The sequence below is a fragment of the Neovison vison genome, chromosome 8 (genome assembly GCF_020171115.1).
Source record: "Neovison vison isolate M4711 chromosome 8, ASM_NN_V1, whole genome shotgun sequence".
NCBI classification, from domain to species: domain Eukaryota; kingdom Metazoa; phylum Chordata; class Mammalia; order Carnivora; family Mustelidae; genus Neogale; species Neogale vison.
In genome coordinates, this window is record NC_058098.1 from 23,888,014 (window position 1) to 23,908,352 (window position 20,339).

The 20,339-nt window shown below is 53.2% G+C and overlaps 2 protein-coding genes across 3 annotated transcripts in view; one reads left to right on the forward strand and one right to left on the reverse strand.

Moving 5' to 3' along the window:
* Positions 1-17,580, forward strand: part of PIGU (phosphatidylinositol glycan anchor biosynthesis class U) — a 93,242-nt gene extending 75,662 nt beyond the window's left edge. The window contains exons 11-12 of the mRNA XM_044263197.1: positions 4,484-4,626; positions 17,386-17,580. Coding sequence (XP_044119132.1) covers positions 4,484-4,626; positions 17,386-17,499 — 257 coding nt within the window. The 3' untranslated portion in view covers positions 17,500-17,580. The remainder of the gene's footprint in view (positions 1-4,483; positions 4,627-17,385) is intronic.
* Positions 17,581-18,037: 457 nt separating this feature from the next.
* MAP1LC3A (microtubule associated protein 1 light chain 3 alpha) lies at positions 18,038-19,622 on the reverse strand. Of its 2 annotated transcripts, XM_044262328.1 has the most exons (5): positions 19,454-19,622; positions 19,115-19,170; positions 18,927-19,033; positions 18,481-18,650; positions 18,038-18,198 (listed from the first exon to the last, which is right to left on the reverse strand). In XM_044262328.1, exons 1-4 carry the CDS (start codon positions 19,491-19,493, stop codon positions 18,488-18,490), a joined length of 366 nt encoding a protein of 121 aa, XP_044118263.1. In that variant the 5' UTR covers positions 19,494-19,622; the 3' UTR covers positions 18,038-18,198; positions 18,481-18,487. The 2 variants fall into 2 exon arrangements, with proteins under 2 accessions (XP_044118263.1, XP_044118262.1); XM_044262327.1 differs by having other exon boundaries at positions 18,038-18,650; positions 19,454-19,620.
* Positions 19,623-20,339: the final 717 nt, after the last annotated feature.

Here is a 20,339-nt window from a genome sequence, read left to right on the forward strand (position 1 = left end):
CGGACCTGTGCGCGGAGACTCGGAGCAGCCTGTAAGTCTAGGCTGGATATAGTCAGACTTGCAGTGTGGTTAAAATTCAGCTTAAACATTAGTTGCCAGTGCCAACAGGCCTGCTCTCACATACCTTTTTGTTTTCCTATCCCAGCCAGTGGGAGGAGAAGAGGTGTGTGGGCCCTGCCCAGAATGGAGGCCCCAGAGGCTGGGACTCTGGTTCTTGGGGCAAGGATGAGTCATAGGGACACACAATCGTGGTGTCAGGGAGCAGCCTGCTGGCAGAGCCCATGCTGGCCTGCAATGGTCCGGCTCAAAGAGCTCGCGTGTATGTGTGTGTGTGTGTGTTGTTTTGTTTTGTTTTTATTAACTTTTGTATAAAAATAAAAGTGTATGGATTAAAAAACATACAAATCTAGAGAATAATAATACAATAAGCACCTTTGAAGCTCCCAGGTCCCTTCTGTGCTCCTCCCAGCGGGATTGGATTCAAGTAGAATTTTTTTTGTTAGAAGATTTCTTTTCTTTCTTTCTTTCTCTCTCTCTCCTTCTTTCTTTCTTTCTTTCTTTGAGAGAGGAGAGAGAATGAGTGAGCACTAGCGGGTGAGCAGTGGTGTGTGGGAGGGAGAGGGAGAGGGAGAAGCAGACTCCCTGCTGAGTCTGACAGGGGGCTCCATCCGAGGACCCTAAGATCATGACCTGAGCCGAAGGCAGCCACTTAACCCACTGAGCCCTAGAATTTTATTCCTGAATGCCTGAGGCTCAGAGAGGGAAGGGGACTTGCCTGAAATTTCAGTTTGCCAGTAACAGAGGCAGAGACTGGATAAGCCACCTTGCAAGTGTGGTGAGGACTCAGATTCCATCTGACCCCGTAAGTCCAATGAAGGGTGAGCCTTCCGTCTCATTAGGCCCAGGTCATCTCTGACATCTCTGACACCTGGTGCCTGGAACAAGCTGTCCTGTGCCCCAGGCCCCCAGCACCATGTGCTCTGGCGTATGGCTTTAATCCTCTGGCCTGTCAGCCAGCAAGAGTGAGTAGCAGCTCCCTGTTCCTGCAGAGGTCACCACAGGGCAGAAGCCAGCTGGATGCTGGTGACAGTTCCTCTAGGCACATGGGAATGTATCTTTGCAGCTGTCTGTAATTGCAGCCAGGAGCTGCATGGGAGCCTCTCCCAGACTCTGTGCACTTTGTCACCTTCTTGTTGACCTGTCTGAAATCCAGAGCGGCTAGAGGCAAGGAACGATGACCTACCTGGGCTGTCAGGCCACAGGAGTTTTGTTTGAGGAGTAATATATATCTTTTTCAGCAAACTAATTTCCAGGAGGTCAGAAAGAACCGATGAAAGGGGCATCTGACTCTTGGTTTCAGCTCAGGTTGTGATCTCAGGGTCATGGGATTGAGCCCTGCCTTGGGCTCCACACTCATAACGGAGTCTGCTTAAGACTCTCTGCCAGGGCACTTGGGTGGCTCAGTTGGTGGGCTTGATCCTGGGATCCTAGGATGGAGCTCTGGGCTTTCTGCTCTGCAGGGGCCCTTCTTCCTCTCCCTCAGCCTGCTTGTGTACTGTCAAATAAATAAAATCATTTAAAAAAAACAAAAAAAAAAATCCTCTGCCTCTTAGCCCTCTCCCCTAAAATAAATAAATAAATCTTAAAAAAAAAAAAAAAAGAACCACTAAGAACTGTATATAGTGATGTGGGAGTAGAGGAATGGCAAAAAGGTTTGTTCTCCTTTCTTGAGATTGTAACGTTTTACTAATAGTAATTCTCAATGCAAGTCTCCCTTTTCCCAGACTTCCTGATGGGAGCAAATAAGTCTCAGGAAGGCTTGAGTCAGGGCTTTACCCTCTCAGCTCAGGACAGAAAAGAGGACCCCACAAGCCCTCCAGGCCAGTGTTTTCAAATTGTGGAAGTTCACAGACCACTAATACTTTTTTTAAAACTCTGATGACAGAGTTGCCAACTTCTTATTTTGCTGAAGACATGAAACTAGTCAACTGCCAGCCATTCATCCCCATTTCACAAAAGCAAAGACTTTTTCCACAAGAACAACAACCAGCAACAAAGAGATACCTGTCCCTTCTCCTGAATCTTGAGTTCGAAACATTCACCTTTAACAAGAACTCTGAACTACTTAGTTCTGGTTATCATCACCATGACACAGACCAGTGAAATCTCTGTTGCAGACTGGTCTGGGCCTCTTATTTGCCAAGGGTCTGCAGCTGTAATCCCGTGGTTTGAAGCTTTGGCTGCATATTGGAATCACCAGGGAAGCTGTTACAAAGGACTATGGATGCCCAGGCCCCACCCCTAGAGACTCTGATTGACTCAGACCAGGTGGGGCTCCCCTGTGATCTTATTTTGCAGCCAGAATTGAGCCTTGCATGTGTAATCCAGTCCCCCTTCCGATGCATGAACCCCTGGTATAGCAGTTCTACCAAGTGTCTGTACAACCGAGACAAACAACCTAAATGTTCTGGGAGGTTCCCCATCTCTGAAATCTCCCCAAACTCTGATTTGGAAGAAGGGATTTCCTGAAGGTCAGGGTCAGAGAGGGGAAGGGAACTTCTGTACATTAAGTGCCTGCTGGGATACAGATCCATTGGTAAGTTTTTGTTTGTTTTAAAGGCATTCTTTTCATTAGTTTAAGTAACACTTACTAGTTTCTTTAAAAATACAATAACGTGTAAAGAAAAAGATAAACATAGCATATAATCCTACTGTTAGATTCCCCTTAATAAGTTAAAAGGGGGGGGGATCCGAGTGCGACAGGCAGATTAATGCTCCCCTCCCCACAAAGATATCCACATCGTCCCCAGAACCTGTGAATATATTACTTTATGTGGCAAAAGGATTTAAAGTTAAGGATGTTCAGATGGGGAGATTAGCCTGGAGGCTTATCTGCAGGGAGGCCCAGTGTAATCCACAAGGGCCCTTAAAAAGTAGAAGGGCTTGGAGGCAGGGGGCACGTGGTGGGGATCTCTTCCACAGTTTTGCTGTGAACCTAAAACCGCTCCAAAAACTAAAGTCTGTTTTCCAAAAAAAAAAAAAAAAAAGTGGAAGAGGGAAGCAAAAGAGGTCAGCGTGCTGTGGCAGAGGAAGGACTTACTCTGGCCTTGCTAGATGAAGCGGGAACGGGGTTGTGAGGCTAGAATGCAGGCGGCCCCTCCTCACCGCAGGCCTGCGGATAGCTTCTCCCCTGGAGCCTCCAAGAGGGCCCAGGGCCCTGCGGATGCCTTGAATTTAGCTTATGAGACCCATCTTGGACTTCTGACCTCCAGAAATGTAAAATAAACTATACAGTTTTTTTTTTAATTTTTTAATAATTTTAATTATTTCTGTAAAATAAACTATACAGTGGTTTTTTTAATTTTTTAATAATTTCTGTAAAATTTTTTTTTAATTTTTTAATAATTATTATTAAATAATAATTAATTTTTTAATGTTTTTTTAAAATTTTTAATAATTTAATAATGTGGGGCTCAAACTCAACCCCAACTGTATACTGTTTAAGCCACTTAGGTCGTGGTGATTTGCTACAGCAGCCATAGAAAATACGCAGGACTACATCTGCGCTGGGTTTTTTGCACATCTTGTTCAATCTGTGTAAGCCACCGGAGGGTAGGCGTTTTAGCCCTACTCTGGAGATGGGGAAACTGAGGCTCAGAGAGGCTTAGTGTCAGAGCAAGGACTTTAACCAAAGTCTTTGTCTTTCTAAGGCCAAGTTTGGGCACGCTGTCCTGCTCCTTCCCCTCCACCTGCGGGTACCAGCAGGAGGGTCAGTCCTCCCTGGGGCCTCTCGGAGGGCTTCCTCCTTGGTGGGAATTCTGTAATCCCTCTGGGGGTGTGGGGGGACCAAGTCAGACAGAGAGGGTGTCAGAAGAGTTTTTCAAATCATGTAAGGAAAAGTGAAGGACATTTGAGGAGAATGGCAGGGAACCTAAGACATGAATTAAGGAAAAGGGAAAAACGTGTTCCTAAGACCCAGGGCTATGGCACCGTAGAGATGCTCCGGGAGGCGGCGAGGTGCTCTAATTTCCATGCGTTCCTGCTGCTGTTTCGTCTGTGATCCTATAAGGACAGACAGCACCCTGCTTCGGTGGAGGGAAGCGATTACCCTTGGACTCCCAGAGTCGGGGGGTAGAGGGCACTGTCACGCTGAAATGCCCCAATTGAGGTCCCCAGACGCCATCACAGACTCACGGGTTCTAACCATCTAGGCGCATCTAGCCCTCTGCACCAGTGGAAGGTGCAGAGACCAAACCTAGGACTTCCTACCGGCTTTGGGCCTGGGAAGCCATTGACTCAAGGGCACCCCGGGCATCTTGGCACCCCGGAGCCTCTGAGTCTGGGGGTGGGGGGGGTTGGAGAGATTTCTGCCTCTGAGCTTACCAGGCTCTGCCTGGGGTCTCTCTGTCCTGTGGGGCCATCCCCCCAAGAAAGGGTGCCAAGAAGAATCGGCATTGGGCTAACTGACTGTCTGTCTTTGCAGTCCTGAGAAACATCTTTGTCCTTGCCTGCATCATTATCGTCTGCTCCCTGCTCTTCCCTGTCCTGTGGCACCTCTGGATTTATGCAGGAAGTGCCAACTCTAATTTCTATTATGCCATCACGCTGACCTTCAACGTTGGGCAGGTAAGAGTCCAGTGCTGCACGGGGACGGGGATTCATTTTGTAGCTTCAGACATACAACAAAGGCCGTGGGTTCTGCAAACTAGGTGTTTGGATGTGAGGGAGAGGACCCTTCTTCCCCTGAATTAGCTCCTGGTCCAGCAGAGAAGATTAAAGAAGAGAGCAGTAGGGGGCGCCTGGGTGGCTCATTCGATTAAGGGTCTGCCTTCAGCTCAGGTCATGATCCCAGGGTCCTGGGATGGAACCCCCAGTCGTCAGGCTCCCTGCTCGGCTTCTCCCTCTCCCTCTGCCCCTCCCCCTGCTTGTGTGCATGCTCTCTCTGTCTCTCTCTCTCTCTATCAAATAAATAACTGAAATCTTAAAAAAAAAAAAAAAGTCGGGGCGGGGCATCTGGGTGGCTCAGTGGGTTAAAGCCTCTGCCTTCGGCTCAGGTCATGATCCCAGGGTCCTGGGATCGAGCCCCGCATTGGACTCTCTGCTTGGCAGGGAGCCTGCTTCCTCCTCTCTCTCTCTGCCTGCCTCTCTGCCTACTTGCGATCTCTGTCTGTCAAATAAATAAATAAAATATTTTTTTTAAAAAAAGAGAGAGAGAGAGAGAGAACAGTAGAAAAGCTGAATTCAGCCAGCATTTATTGGGCCCCGTGCTGAGCCATCACCCCCGTGAATTCTCCCAGCAAACCTGTGAGATAGTGTTACCACGACTTTACAAACAGCAACCTAGGCTCACTCACAGGTTGTCTCTTGCCCAAGGTTGTTGGAGGAGTCAAGAACCAAATTTAGGAAAGTCTCCATTTATGAGGCTACCCTCTTTCTATAATCACACCTGAGCTGCGTGGCACTGTAGGGGGAGTGCGCTCGGAGGGTAGGGGGAGGTGGAGGAGAGACTTTCGAGACTGGGACAGCAGGAGCAAAGGTAGGGAGACGAGAACTAGTTCAGTCTAGCTGTTGGGTCCGTCAGAGCACAAATCGTGGGGCTGGGAGTGGTGGGTGAGGAGGCAGCAGGTGTCAGAGAAGGACGGGTACCAGCTAGGAGCTCCGATCTTCCTCTGACCCAGGGGCTTCCTTCCTGGGGGCCACAGAGCCGTGGTTCTGAGCATCAGGGTGAAGGGGAAGTTGTTAAGAGTGCAGATGCCCCGTTAATGTTTAAATCCTATAGTTAGGTGGTGACTATCACAATTATGTGGCTTTGTCCAAAAAAACCAACCAACCAACCAGATTCCCTGACCCCCATCCCAAGAGTGTTGAGCCAACAGATATGGAAAACAGGGTCAGGAATTTGTTTTAATAAGTTTCCACAGTGATTCTGCTACAGGTGGCCCAGCAAATTTCCCTGAAGCCCCCTTGGGTCAGCTCCATATTCCATGTGGGGTCTTATGAGAATCAGTTGTACCATTTCCATTTCAATTGCCGTTGGCACAGCCAGGCATTTCCTGTGCTTGATGGACCGGATGGAAAGCCGGAGAGCTGGAGAGACTAATGATGCCAGTGACTGGTCCCCAGGGAGAGCCTTGCCTCCAAGGTTAGCTGCTAGGAAAGAAGAGGGGAGGAGTTTGGGCTGTCGGAGTGAGTGATGGGGCTGGTATTTCCTGCACAGACCTTTCTGGACAATTAATGTTCAGCCTGGCTATTTATCCTGGTTTGTGAACAGCAGGAACGGAGATGGGGGGCCCTGTACCCTGGGAGGGACTGTCCTAGAGGGTCCATCCTATCTGTCACACACAGGTTAGTCGTGGTGGACGCTCAGTTCCTCCTGTGTCCTGTGGAAACGGAAATGCGCAGGATTCAACTTAATACTCGAGGAAATCCAAAAAGTTGTTCTCGCCCTTGCTTCTTGCTGAAATATCTTTAATTATCCCTGGAAAGTGATGGCTGGAATGTGAGGGCATCGGTCCTGCCCTGAGTCTCTACGGGGCTTGGCAAAATCTCCCCTGAAATGGTTCACAGCTTGTTGTCAGGTCATGATGTCAGGTGTGGGTCAGGGATACAGCTGCAGTGATTCTGAGGTATTCCTGGAACTTGCCAGATAACAGCTGATTTCCCTTTGCCTGCCTATATGAGGGAAGGATCTCCATTGATGGGAGGGGAGACGTTTGCAAGTGCTCAGGGGCCATTGGAGGGACAAGAGACTGGGCTATTGGAAAACAGGGTTGGGGGTGGGAGCGAAAGGCCAGCTAGATGGAGTGTGCTAGTTGGTGGCTGAGCTGTGGAAAAAAACCAGGCTGAGTTCTTGGTGTTGTCTTTTTACCTTTTAATCTCTTTTTAAAATGTACTTTTAATCAGACAAGTAATAAATGAATTCATTATTGCTGGGAAAAGAAATCAAACAACATAAAAGTGTACGGAATGAAAAGGGCTACCAGGGTCCCTGTCTCTTCCCACCCCAGGGCAGACATCATGACTGGGATCAATGTGGGGGGTCTTTGCAGATGTTGTCTGTGCATTTACCATGGCTGTCAGTACGCATGCATGCACCCCAAGCTTGCTCATATAGATGGAGAAATGGCCTCCTACTCTGGCCATTGCTCTGGGACTCGCAGTGTTTCCTTGATGATCTCCTCTTGCTGCTGGTTCTGAGAGCCTGTGGCAGGAGGAACTTGATTGATTTGACTAGGTAGGCCCCCACTGATGGACATCGAGGCTGCTTCTGGTGGTTCTGCTCTAAGTGGAAGAGCCCTGGGTGTCCCTCTGCATAACCTCGTACACACAGGCCAGCGTTTTCTCAGGACAGACTCCTGGTGGTGAGATTTACTGGGTCAGAGGACATGGCCTTGTGCATTTTGGCAGATATTGCCACATCGCCCTTCAGGCAGGTCCTACCAACCTCCAGGCCTCCCAGCTGTGGCCCAAGTGCCCGTCAGGTGGTGCGGACATCACACACCTGTGTCATCGGCCGCCTCGTGTCTGGACTCTTGAGTCAGACAGCTTTGTCGGGTCAGATGTTTTCGGGGACTGTTGGCTTTGTTTGGGCTCTGTGGTGGCTGCTGCCAAATTACTGAAGGGACATGTCACATGGGGTCGCTTACTCACCAAGGCAGTCGCTCGAGTCCTGTCACTGTCCCGGAGCGCTGACTGAGGCAGAAGAGCACCCGTCATGAGGTTAGACACGCCTGCCTCAGGCAGTTGTGAGCCAGGGTGCGAATATGAGATAGTTCAAATTTTGGTAGCTGCTAAGTGTCCCCTCCCTAAAAAGGCCTTCCATGAGGTTCCCTGCTCCCCTGTCTCCTCCTTAGCCGGTTTGTTTCCCTCCTAGCACTCACCCAGTCTGTACCTTTATATTATTGTTTCTTTCTCTGCCTCCCCCACTAGCCTGGGCGCTTCATGCAAGCAGAGATCGGCCCATCCTTCCCGCTGCAGGGCCCCCAGCTACCAGCTTTGTGCTTGGCATAGGGCAGTTGTGCAGTTGCTGAATGAATGAAGGAACCAGAGATGGTCAGGGAGAACGTGGCATGATGAAGGGCCCAGTGTGCAGAGTAACCCCTGGAAGAATCTAGCAGGAACGAGATGGCCTTTCCTGTTGTGAGTGGTCAGGGAAAGCCCTGGGGAGCAAAGAGGAGCAGCTGGGCCTTCCAGACTTGGAGAATGAGAGGTCTGGGGTGGGCAGGTGGGGGGCCAAGTTGCCCCCGCTGGTTGAGGTTAGTGGCACAGCTCTCTCCCTAACCCTTCTCTGGCTTCTGTCAGAGCCTGGTCTCTGTGGCTCCACAGAGTGTCCTCCCTGATCAAGCCAGCCGCTTTCTCCATCTGACCTGCAGTCAGTGCTCTCATTGCGATGTGTGGCATTTGGGGACCTGTCTTCAGTCCCACGGCTGGCTTTTCTCAGCTCTAATAGCTGGGACAATGCCTTAAAGTCCCCCAGTACTCCCTTTCCCCTCTGTGGGCAGGACAGACCAGAGCTGTCCTGGGGACCAGATGAGCATGGATTTGCAGGAGGCCTCTGAAAGCCTGGTCTGTTGCTGTGAGCACAGAACTGAGCGTGGAGAACATCTTGATCCACAGATTTTAAGTCCTGCTCTGTCTGAGTCGGTCAGTGCCGCACTCTGTGAAACAACAAACTACTGATAAAGTCTTAGACAAACTACTGATAAAGTCTTAGTCGTACTGGCAGGTAAACCAGTGACTTACGCCCCATCCTTTCCCCCGGGGCCACCAAGTAGTTTGCTGCTTGTGGCGTGGATCATTTGTTAATTATAATTGTGCCTCAGAGTCAGGAACCAGGAAATGACAGCAGTAAAACACCCATGGGGGTGTGTGTGTGTGTGTGCACACGTGCATGCATGTGCACTGAAAGGCTGGGGAGAAGGAGGGATTGATCTAGATTGGTTAGTTGAGGTCCTTTTTTACTTCCTCTCTGTGTGACCTTCAGCGCGTGACTTCTCTGAGTTGCAATTTTCTTAAAACCAGGCTTGATAACCCTCCCTGGGTGTTGAAAGAACTGGGCATGTGTGGGTCCTGTTGCTATTACCCATATGTTGCTATGAAAAGTAGCGCCAGTGACCTGCTCTTCAGACAGCCAGAGCAAATCCGCAGGGAAACATTCAGACCGATCAACGGAAGGAAGGAGATCAAACTTTTCCTTTTTTAAAACTCTTTTCTCCTGCAAGTCAGTGACCAGCGGAAGAAAAATGGTCTTCAAGGATTACATATAAACCAAAAGTAATACGTTGAGGGGCACGTAGGTGGCTCAGTTGGTTAAGCATCTGACTCTTGATCTCAGCTCAGGTCTTGATCTTAGGGTTGTGAGTTCAGGCCCCATGTTGGGTTTCATGCTGGGTGTGGTGGAGCCGACTTTCACAAACAAACAAAAAAGTAAGGTTGTTTAAATTGAGCTTTTTTAAAAGAGTAAGATCCACCATCCCACTCACTCCCCTTTATCTTAAAAATAGGGAACACGAGGAAATCTCTTCCTAAAATTATAATTAATAGTGGCTCGTGTTTACAGAGTGCCTGCGAGGGGCCAGGCCCATATGATCCCTTTAATCTTCTGGATCATGTGCTTGTGTGGCCTTCTGAACCCTTTCCTCTGCCTTCGTGTGTACTCGTATGCTCCTGGAAAACAGGTTTATTTGTGTGTGTTTTATTATTGGCATCATGATGAAAATAGGACTTTTTCCTTTTAATAAAACATCTGGGTGATCTTTCCCTGTTTGTGTAAGGAGGCTCCTAGTCCTTTTAACAGCCCTTTGAAGGAGGTACTAGTATTCTCCTCTCCCGGCACCAATGAGGAAGCGGAGGCCTGGACGTCCCCAAGCTCTGAGGGGGGTGTTTTTTCATGCCCTTGTTTCTCATGTCCTCTTACTAGACGGCGGGCTCCGTGAGGGCAGCCCCGGGTCTCTCTTGCTCAGGACTGTATCCCCAGCACCCAGAACATTCAGTGATTGTTATTGATGAATGAATGGAATGAGCTGGGATCCAGAACTGCATTTTGTGACCTGTGATCCCATATAATGCTGTGTACCCTAACCTCCCAGTTCTAGCATCTGTTAGGACAGAGCTGCGCCCGTGCCAGGTCCTGCTGGATTCCAAGAGGGTCAGAGCCAGAGCCCCTTCCTGTCTTCCCCTGTGGCTGACCCTGAGAGCCCCACTCCTATTCTATGTCTGTGTCTAAAACAGATTCCATACTGTCCAAAACAGTCTTCCAGCTGTGTCTGGAACATTCCATGAGTTGCTACCTCCTCACCGTGAGGTGCCAGCACTGATCCCTTCTCCTTGTAGTACAGACCCTGTAGATCCAAGCTGGCCTTGCTTTGGCCATTCTGCTTTCGGTCTCCAGGGAGCCCTGGAGCCCTGGAGCCCTGGGATCTGGGTGCCAGCCTCTCGTGTGGGGTCCTGCTCAGGACTTGCTTCTTTACTCCACACATGAATGCATAGTCCTGTCTCCTCGAATTGCCTTCCAGTTGGTCTGGCATGTCATTTTGGGGAATGGGACACTGAGGAAGTAAATGTATGGGGACATGTGGGGCCTATCATCAATGGTGAGGTGGTGCGTATCCCCCATTTCTGGATAGCCAGGGCGCATTTCAAGCTTAATGCCTTATGGGAAGAGGTGCGTGCCGGCAGCCAGGCTGGAGCCCTTGCCTGCGTCCAGATGCCTGGGCTCTGCCTTCCGCACTGGTGGCATTTGGCCAGGTCTTCGTTCATTCCTTTGTCCCTCCTATCCTCAGACCTTGAGCTCGGTACTCAGCATCCCAAGCGTGGCTCTCACAGGCTCTTCCCTGCCTGCAACCAGAGTGACAGGAGAAGCCTGAGCTAAATATAGGGAGGCAAGGCCAGTAGAAAGCCTGGGCTGTGGAGGCCCAGCCTCTGCAGTGACTCTCAGCCCCATCTCTCCTAGCTCGCTGGCCTTAGGCAAGTCTCCTAACTCCTTGGGCCTAATTGATACATTTACAGTATCGGGCGCTTGCTAATGTGCCAGGCACTCTGCTAGCAGTGAAGGAGAAACAGCCCTGCTTCCTCGGAGCCCATGGTCTGAGGGAGAGAAAGGAAAGGAACCCGGCAGGGCTGGGGCAACCCGGGGGTGCTGTGAATGGGGTAAAAAGGCAGGAGCGCTCGGAGTTGCCGTGGGTAAGGGCAACTTGCCCTTGTGGGGAGGCAGCCCGTACACAGGGTGCCTGGGGGCCGGAGGAGCTGACTGGGCTCTCTGGGGTGACACCCGTGGGGAGGAAGGCGGGAGCGAGTGGGAGCGGAGGCCGTCCCACAGGCTGCCGTGCGCCGCTGGAGAGCAGGAGCCCTGTCACGCCGAGGACAAGACTGAGGATAACTGATCGCATTCCTGCTTGGAAAACCTCCTCGTGCAGGAGGGGAAAAGGTGAGGGGTATGAGCCAGAATCTGGAGCACAGGAAGGCTGTTGAAAGCAGGCGAGAGGTGCTGGTGGCTTCTGTTTCCTCCGCCTGGAAGGATGGCTGTGAGGACTCAGTAAGGAGTTGGGGGGACAAAGCGTCTGTGAGTTGAAAAGTGCTATGTAGGTGACAGTTACCATCAAACCGACCTGGATCTTACGTTGTGACCTCTAGACCCTGAGAGGAGGTCCGGTGCTTGTCCCACTGTTCTGTGTCTTTAGAGCTAGAGGGTGGAGCTCGGTTTCTCTACCATCACCTCCCACACGCACCATTCAGGCCGGAGCTGGGTCACGCCAAAGCCCGTCGCGCTCCACAGGGCGGTCATCAGCCCCTCCTGCTCCCATATTCCGAGATCCGAGACGGGCAGAGGCTGCTGTGCTCTGCTTTCTCATGGTGACGACCACACGAGCTCCCCCAAGTGCAGCTGTGCTGTCGAGGGTCCACATCTCCAGCCCCAGCAAGAGACCTGGGAACTGGGGCACGTCTTCGGTGAGAGCACCTGCTTTTCTGGGAAGCTGCTGCAACCCAGGGGCCCGTGTCGGCTGTGGCTGCTGTTCTGAGACCCCCAGCTTCTAGACACACTGAATTACCAGCCTACGTTGGCTCGGAGGTCTCTGATGCTTATTTTGCCTTTTCCCCAAAAAACTCAGTCTTCTTGGCTAAGTGACATTGTGGGTCACAGGTTAGCATGGGCCCATAACAGGACCCACATGTGTGGGGGCAGTCCTTTCCCCCCCCTCCCAGAATCCTTAACTGGGGGTGAGGGCTGTGTGGGCGATGGAGAACTCAGGTTTGGGCCTCAGGCAGGACTAGCATTGCAGCCTAAAGCTTCCCTTACCCGCCCGCCACCGTGACCCTGAGCAAGACCCTTGACCTTGGAGTTTGCTCATCTTCATCTGTAAGTGGGGCTTGTAAACCATACCCCAGAATGTTGTGAAGGTTCAGCAATACACTTTTTTTTTTTTTTAAATTAAGTATAGTTGACACACAGGGTCACGTTGGTTTCAGGTGTACAGTGAGACAGGCTGGATCTGTTGTGCTGTGCCCACTACCAAGGCATCTGGCATCTGTCCCCGCACAGCGCTCCTGCAGTACCACCAGTGGGGGTGGGAGGGCGGCGACCCTTCATGACCTGCTCCCAGCGGGAGGCCTGTGCCTGCCCGCTCCCCTACACCTATTCTGTCCATCCCTTATCCCCCTCATGATGTTTTTTTGCTAAAGGGCCAGGCCAGGGCAGCTACCCAGAAATTGTTGCTTTCCCAGTCTCTCCGCTTTTCCAGCCCGTGATGGAGCACGTTCTGGCCCTTTTACTCCACGTGTGAAGCCGCCCTCCCTGTCCCTGACCGTCCTTTTATCCGCTGCCTCTTTCCATCTTCGTTGTGGCCCAGAAAGTAGTCCTATAACCCTCACGGCCGCCAGTGAGAGGAGGGCGGCCTGGGGCCCCTACTGGGGTCACGCTGAGGGCGTGGGGACCCGCAGGCTGCTCCCAGAGCACCAGACCTTGGCCAGGTCCGGGGTCCCAGAGCTGGAGCAGGTGCCGCCCCATCTGGATGTGAGGCCAGCAGGAAGTGACTTCATCCCACGCATGGCATGACTGAGCGTGGGATGAGGGGAGACTGGGGCCGGAGACGCAGAGGATCCCTCTCCAGGGATAAGCAGGAGCTCTGGTGGGAGGGGCTGAGCCGGGGCAGAGGCGGTGAGGCTGGGCCTGCGCTGTCTGCAGGACAGGCTGTCAGGCTCCTGGGGCGTGGGGGGGGCCTGCGGGCGTGCAGGGCAGCGTGTGGCACTGGAGGCTTCTGAGCAGTCAGGTGAAGGGTTCATGTGCTCGTGTGTGTGTGTGTGTGTGTGTGAGAGAGAGAGAGAGAGAGAGAGAGACTGTAAGAGACTCCCAGAGAGAGACCAAGAGATTGAGAGAGACAGACACTGAGAGGTCAAGAGAAGTCAGGGTGGTGAGGGGGCCTTCCAGCCAGAGCTGGCAGTGGGAAGGAGACGAGGAGGGAGAGATGTAAGTCTGAGGCAGGACTTGGTGGTTGATGGCAGGAGAGTGACCGAGGAGTCCAGTCATAGTCCTTGGGGGCAGCTTAAAGAATGCACTGCCTGGGGCGCCTGGGGGGCTCAGTCGGTGAAGGGGCTCTGTGTCCACAGCTGTTGTGTTGCCTGAATCTCAGGGCCTCTGGGAAATCCCTTCTCCTCAGCCCAGATGGAAAGCCTCCAGGTCAGAAGAGGTTGTCTCGGCCAGCCTGCTACCAGCTTGGGGGCATCTCTCTGAAAGGGCCGAGCCTCCCGGCCAACCTGGTGTCCACAGGATGCCTTCCCTGTGGGGGCAGGGCACCCAGTCAGGACTAGTGACTTTGGTTCCACACAGACCAAGCCCCACACGGGGCACACGGCTCTTTCCTTCCATGCCACCCTCCCCCAACACTAAATCATGAAAATTTCCACAGACACAGCAAAGTGGAAAGACTGAACATTGAACACAAACATACCTACCACCTAGACTCTACCATTAACATTGTACTATACTTTGGTAATCACAAATTATCCATTCCTCAGTCCATCTTATTTTTAAAATATACTTCAAAGTGAAGTACAGATATCACTACGTTTCCTACTGAACATCTCAGCATGTATATCATTAACCGAGTTCAATACTTATATTTTTCTTATGAAATTTACAGTAAGAAACACGACTCTTAACATGTACATTTTCTAAAGCTGCCTTTCATTCAGCAACATATTTTTTGAGGTTCATTTATATTGTTGCAAATAACAATAGTAGATTGGTTTAAAAAAAATTTTTTTTAAAGTAGACTCCATGCCCAGAGTGGACCCCAGTGTGGGGCTTGAACTCGCAACCCTAAGATGAAGACCTGAACTGAGATCAAGAGTTAAATGTTTAACCGACTGAGCCACCCAAGCACTTTAGTACACTGCTTTTTTAAAATAAACTTTTTAAAAAAGATTTTATTGGACAGAGAGCACAAACTGGGGGCTGGGGGTGGGCAGAGGGAGAGGGAGAAGCAGACTCCCCCCTGAGCAGGGAGCCCAGTGAGGAGCTTGATCCCAGGAGCCCAGGATCATGACCTGAGGTGAAGGCAGACACTGAACTGACTGAACCGCCCAGGTGCCCCTTAAATAAACTTCTGAATTTCAGAATAACTTTAGATACAGAAAGTTCCCATAGGCCCCTCACCCAGGATCCAAGCCAGGGGACTCTATTAAAGTGTCCTGTCTCTACCTTGTCCTCTGCCCACTTGTGTACTCTGTCCTAATTTCTCATGACCTGGATAGTCTTGAGGAGCACTTGGCCAAGTAGCCCGTAGAGTGTCCCCACTTCGGGTTTGCCGAATGCTTTTCCCATCATAAGACTGGGGTTAGGATTTTTGGAATGCTCAGGTAGTACATGCTAGCCATCTGATCTCATACGGATTTTACCCTTCATCATTTGCTCAAGACAGTGTTTGCGGGGCTTCCGCAGTGTAAATTACTATTCTCTCTTTCCCTGCACTGTTCTTTGGAAGTGACCTACTGCATCTGGCCCACCCGCCAGGGTGTGGGGCGTGCGGGGGGAGGCAGGCAAGAATTAAGCTCCAACTCCTGGAGGAAGAAAGTCTGTGTATGTTATTTGGAGTTATTCTGTAAGGATTCCAAAAGGAATTCTCCCTCGTTTATTTATTTACTCATTTATTGGCTGGTTTTTAAAAATTGATATTTTAATCAATAGAATACATATACATACTTTACAATGTTAAGGATTATAAGGAACAGGAATAGCTCCCTAAGGCCTTAGAGTTATTTGTTCTGGTTCTTCTAAATACCACGTGTACTCTACTATTTGTATTTGATTTTTTTCCCATTTTATATTAGATTGAACCATATGAAATTTTCAGTATTCAGCCATTTTTGATCTGCAGAAATGGCCATTTCATAGGGTTCGACCTAATACGTATTATTTTGATTTTCTAATCCCTAAGACAGGTGACCATGACATTGGAGTTGGTTCCTTTTGTTTTATTGTGAATTGTCATTTTATATTTGACCCTCATCAGATCCGGGCCTGGGTCTCATCAGACCTGGTGGGTCGGCCCCCACCAGCTCAGCCACAGCGCCAGGCTTTCCATCCACAGGCCCAGCACCTTAGGCCTGTGTGAGAAAGGGGCTGCACAATGTGAGACCAGCCTTTGCTCTGGTGACCGCCTCCCACCTGTGGCTGTGGGGCGAGGCCTCTGGGGCTCCCTGTGCTACCTGCTCCACTGATACCCTCAGCTGCAAGTTCTGTGTCCCATGGCAGACTGGGCCCCCAGTGCATCGCCTTGCAGGGCCATGGCCACTAGGCCAGCCTCCTGGTGTAGCCTTAGGCTGTTAAACCCTTTGTGCCTCAGTTTCCTTCAGCCTTCCAGATGGAGTCTTCCAGGTGGTGATAAAATGGCAGGACCTTGTCCTGAGGCTAGCCTCGGTATTGGTCCTCAGCTCTTCCTTCAGGCCCCTCCGTGTTCTTCCTGCCCACAGTATGAGGCTGCCCAGGACAGGGGTCTCTGAGGGTCAAAGGTCAAGATCCCAGAATTAGCCCAGCCAATCATCTGCTCTGTAGACCCTAGCCCGGTGCTCCCCTGCTCTAGGCTTCCATCTTCTCATCTGTGCCAACAGGTGGTTGGTGCTGATGGCCTAAGAGGCCTCTAAGTGCCTGAGACCTGGGGTTATGACCCCCTCTGCCCTCCTCCTGCCCCTCCTGTCCTGGGCCGTGGGAGTCTTGGGAGGTAATGGGATTACTATAAGGCGGTGCAAGTCCTTGTTCCTCTCTGGGCCTCCGTGAGGGGGAAGGTAGCCTGAGCTTCTAGGGCCCTTTTGATTTTGTGGCCCGTACAGGAAAGGCAGACTGAGCTGGGCATGGGTACCAGGGTGACAGAACCCCTTGGGGACCCTTCCCAGCCCAGGGGAGGAAGCCACAGTCACCAGGCAGTCGCACAGATGAAAAACTAATTTGGATGAATTTATGTTAAGAAATAGAGGTTAATTGGGGGCCAAGACCCAACCTGGGGAGCAGTTGGGGAGCTTCTCTAAGGAAGTGATCCTTCCTGAGACCTGAAGGGGTAAGGAGATGTTGACTGTCAGATGAAAGGGAAGAGAGCATTCCAGGCAGAGGGTACTGCAGAGATCCTGCAGCAGGAGGAAGGAGGCCAGCGTGGCTGGGGCTGAGTGAGGCGGAACAGGAGAGACGGTGAGGCACACACATGCGCAGGGACCAGGCGCAAGGCCTCGTGAAGTTTGATCTTCACCTAAGAGCCCTAGGAAGCCTTTAGAGGACCTTTCAGGTGGGAAGTAACAGGATTTGTTCTGAAAAGCAAACTCTGGCCACTAGGGAGAATGGGCCGGTGGGGGGGGGCGTGCAGGGGGGGGGAGGGTTGCAGGGGGGCTGGAGGCTTTGGACCAGGGAGCCTGAAGAGGAGACTGCTGTTGTTTAGGTGACAGTGGCTTTGTCCAGGGTGGCAGCTCTAAGGACAAGCAGAAATGGGTGGATCCGAGAGAGTCTGGGAGAGAGAACCGCCAGGACTTAGCAGCCTGTCTGGCAGGCTAAGTATCGGGTGATTCTGTGGCCTCAGCACCTGGAAGGAGGACAGGGGGTCTAGGCTCCCAGTGGGGGCAGCAGCTTTGATGGAGGCTCGGCTGTACCGTGGAGGAGCCGGAGGGCACCCAAGCGGTGAGGCGGAGGAGAGGCCTCTGGCTGCAAAAGGACCATTCTGGGGTTCTGAGCCCAGAGCTTGGGAGGGGGACGGAAACCCAAGGGATGGGAGGGGAGGGGATGGAACAGTCCAGGCAGCTTCTGAAGTGCAAGACCTTGCAGGGTCTCCCCCACACCTGCCTAGCCCCTCAGCGACCCAGGACTCGGGGCGGTTCCTCAGCACTGCTCACCCCTCTGTCTCCCAACAGATCCTACTCATCTCGGATTACTTCTATGCCTTCCTGCGGCGGGAGTACTACCTCACCCATGGGCTCTACTTGACTGCCAAGGACGGCACAGAGGCCATGCTCGTGCTCAAGTAGGCCAGGCTGGGCACAGGGCTGCATGGACTTCAGGGGATGGAAGGGCCAGAAGCTGGGCCCAGCCCTCTAGCCAGAGCTGCCAAGCAGAGGAGTCCACAGGCAAACGAGGTTCAAGTCCAGGGTTACGAATCCCTGGCACCAGAGGGGAACCATGGCTGGCAGCAAGTCCTGTGGGGAATAGCCACGAGCACCTCCCCCTGGACCCCCACTTTTTGGCTCTGCATACCGGGGAGCCCCCTCCAATGATGGAGAGGGGAAGAAGCAGGGGAGCAGGATTTGTTAAGCTGTGGTTACTTAATAAATGTTTTTTGTTATGAAGAAATCGGTCCTGGGCGCACACTGAACTCCTGGAAAGGGTGGGCTTAGCCTCAAACATCCTCCCCCCGCCACACACTCCCACCCTCGGGTATACTACACACTGCTGTGGGTTTCCAGAATGAGCCCCATGTCCACAGCATGCAAATCTGTTCCCCGCTGAGACGTGTGAGACAGCCCCATCGGCAGCCCTCCCCATGCCCAAGTAGCTGGAGGCAAAGGGCCAGGCAGGCCTGAGCAATCTTTATTCTGCAGAGGGACAATGACCACAGATCCATACACCATATCATGACCAGATGAGCCAGGGGCCAGTCCTTCAGGGGTGGGCAGGTCCAGGCAGGGGGGGCAGCGCCTCAGGTGAGGGAGGGGCAGATGGGCAGGGGCCTAAAAAAAAGACAAATCACAGGGAGCAGGGGTGCTGGGGGCTGTTCCCTACCCTCCCCCATCCCAGCCAGCACCCCGGGGGGCAGGGGGAGGGCAACCCTAACAATGGCTGGCACGCATCTACCCAGGGGCAGAGTAGGCGTGGTTGGTGCCCCCTGGCTGGAGGGGGGTGGCCTCCCTGCCTAGCCCATCCTGGGCAGAGGCAGTTCAGTCCAGGAGCCAGGAGCTCCCTGGGCATAGCCTGACAGGGCCCCCCCCCCTCCCAGGCCAACCCCCCCCTACTGCTGGCTCAGAAGCCGAAGGTTTCCTGGGAGGCGTAGACCATGTAGAGGAAGCCGTCGTCGTCCTTCTCCTGCTCATAGATGTCCGCAATGGGTGTGGACACGCTCACCATGCTGTGCTGGTTCACCAGCAGGAAGAAGGCCTGAGTGGGGTTCAGCTGCAGGCGGCGCCTGGGGTGGGCAGAAGAGCAAGCTGATGGTGAGGGGGCCTGGCTGCTGGGTGGGTGGAGCCCTGACCCCCACCTACCGCTCTCCAAACTGATTCTGAGGACGCTTTACACCCATCCCAGACCCTGCTAGAAGGCCTCACCTCTGACCTGACACCGACCCCAGCCCTGACCTTGACTTTTCCCAACCTCCCCAGAACAGGGATTCAGCCCAGCCTGGCAAAGGCCCCGCCCTCCCCAAACGGACCCAAGTCCCCTCTGACTGCTGCTGCCCACGCACCGGATGATCTTGACCAACTCGCTCATGTTGACATGGTCTGGGACCAGGAACTTGGTCTTGTCCAGGACCGGCAGCTGTTTCTCACCCTTGTAGCGCTCGATGATCACCTAGGGGTGGGGTGGGGGGGCGAATGCGTGAGCGGTGCGGGGCCTGGGGCCGCGGGGATGGGAGGGGGCGGCGGGACTCACCGGGATCTTGCTGGGGTGCTGGTCGCGGATCTGCTGCACCTCCTTACAGCGGTCGGCTGCGGACAGCGGGCGGGCAGTGAGGCCAAGAGAGGTCCCGCTCGGCGTTCGCCCCGCCTGTCCCCGGCCCCGCCCCCCCGAGCCCCCGCCCCCAGGGCCGTCAGGCCCCAGGGCCTGGCACCTACCGGGCTGGGAGGCGAGGCCCCGGCCCAGGCCTGAACCTGCCTCCCGGACCGGGGGTCTAGCCCAAGTCTGACGTCACGGGGCTGACGTGGCCTGCGGCAGTCAGGGTCAGTCGCAGCGTCCCCACCCCGCGCCCGCTGACCGCCCGCCGGGCCTCACCGAAGGTCCGCCGCTGCTTGAAAGGCCGGTCCGAGGGCATCGCGCGGGCCCGGCGGGGCGCGCAGGCCGGGGCTCCGGGGCGCGCGGCTTGGGGCTCTGAGGTTCGGGGGCTCCGCGCCTCGCGCTCAAGGGCTCCGGGGCTGTGAGCTGAGCCTGGCGGCGGTGGCTCGGGGAGGTAACTCGCCCGGGTGACGTCAGGTCACAACATTCCTTAAAGGGGAGGCCGGCTCGCCGCTCCCATTGGGCCGACGCAAAACCCGCCCGCCCGGACCCGTGACGTCACGGCGCAGAGAGCTGGATTCCGAGCCAACGCCGCGAAGGGGCGGGGCTTCCCGGCGCGTCACAGTCCTGTGACGTCACGGGCCGCCGGCCCCTCTCCTCGAGGTCCGGGCTGAGAGACTGGCAGGCCTGCAGGCAGTTGAGCGGGCCGAATCGCTGCGCGTGGGCCAGTCCCGGGCTCAGCATCTTTCTGTTGCCACTGGTGCTGTCATCCCACAGCACACTCGGAGTCTGCTCCTTTCCAGCGATGGTGCGAGGCACTGGGTGGGGGGGGTGGGTAATGTGACAGCAGTGAACCTAAAGACCTCCTCACCTTCGTGGAGCTTATGGTTAGAGGAGGAAGAAGGCTGGGAGCGGGGATCAAAAAGTGAGAGAGCAAGACGCTAAAAAGGAACACGGGTTTTGAAAGGAATTCTAGAAGAAAAACCATTGGAATGCAGGTCTCAAAGGATGAGACAAAGTAGATTAGACACAGCAGAAGGTAAGTCACTGACCTGGAGGAAAGATCGGAAGCAACTCACCAGAGAAACAAGGTGATGGATAATGTACAAGGGGAAGGGAAGGACTGGTGAAGAGAGAGGAATCACAGGTTCAGTCAGAATTCCAG

Excerpts from the sequence above, each read along its gene's own strand:
- MAP1LC3A (XM_044262328.1), bottom strand. The coding sequence starts at position 19,493 with ATGCCCTCGGACCGGCCTTTCAAGCAGCGGCGGACCTTCG. Across the intron at positions 19,034-19,114 it reads AGCACCCCAGCAAGATCCCG|GTGATCATCGAGCGCTACAA; the intron begins GTGAGTCCCGCC and ends CCCCACCCCTAG. Across the intron at positions 18,651-18,926 it reads GAGTTGGTCAAGATCATCCG|GCGCCGCCTGCAGCTGAACC; the intron begins GTGCGTGGGCAG and ends TGCCCACCCCAG.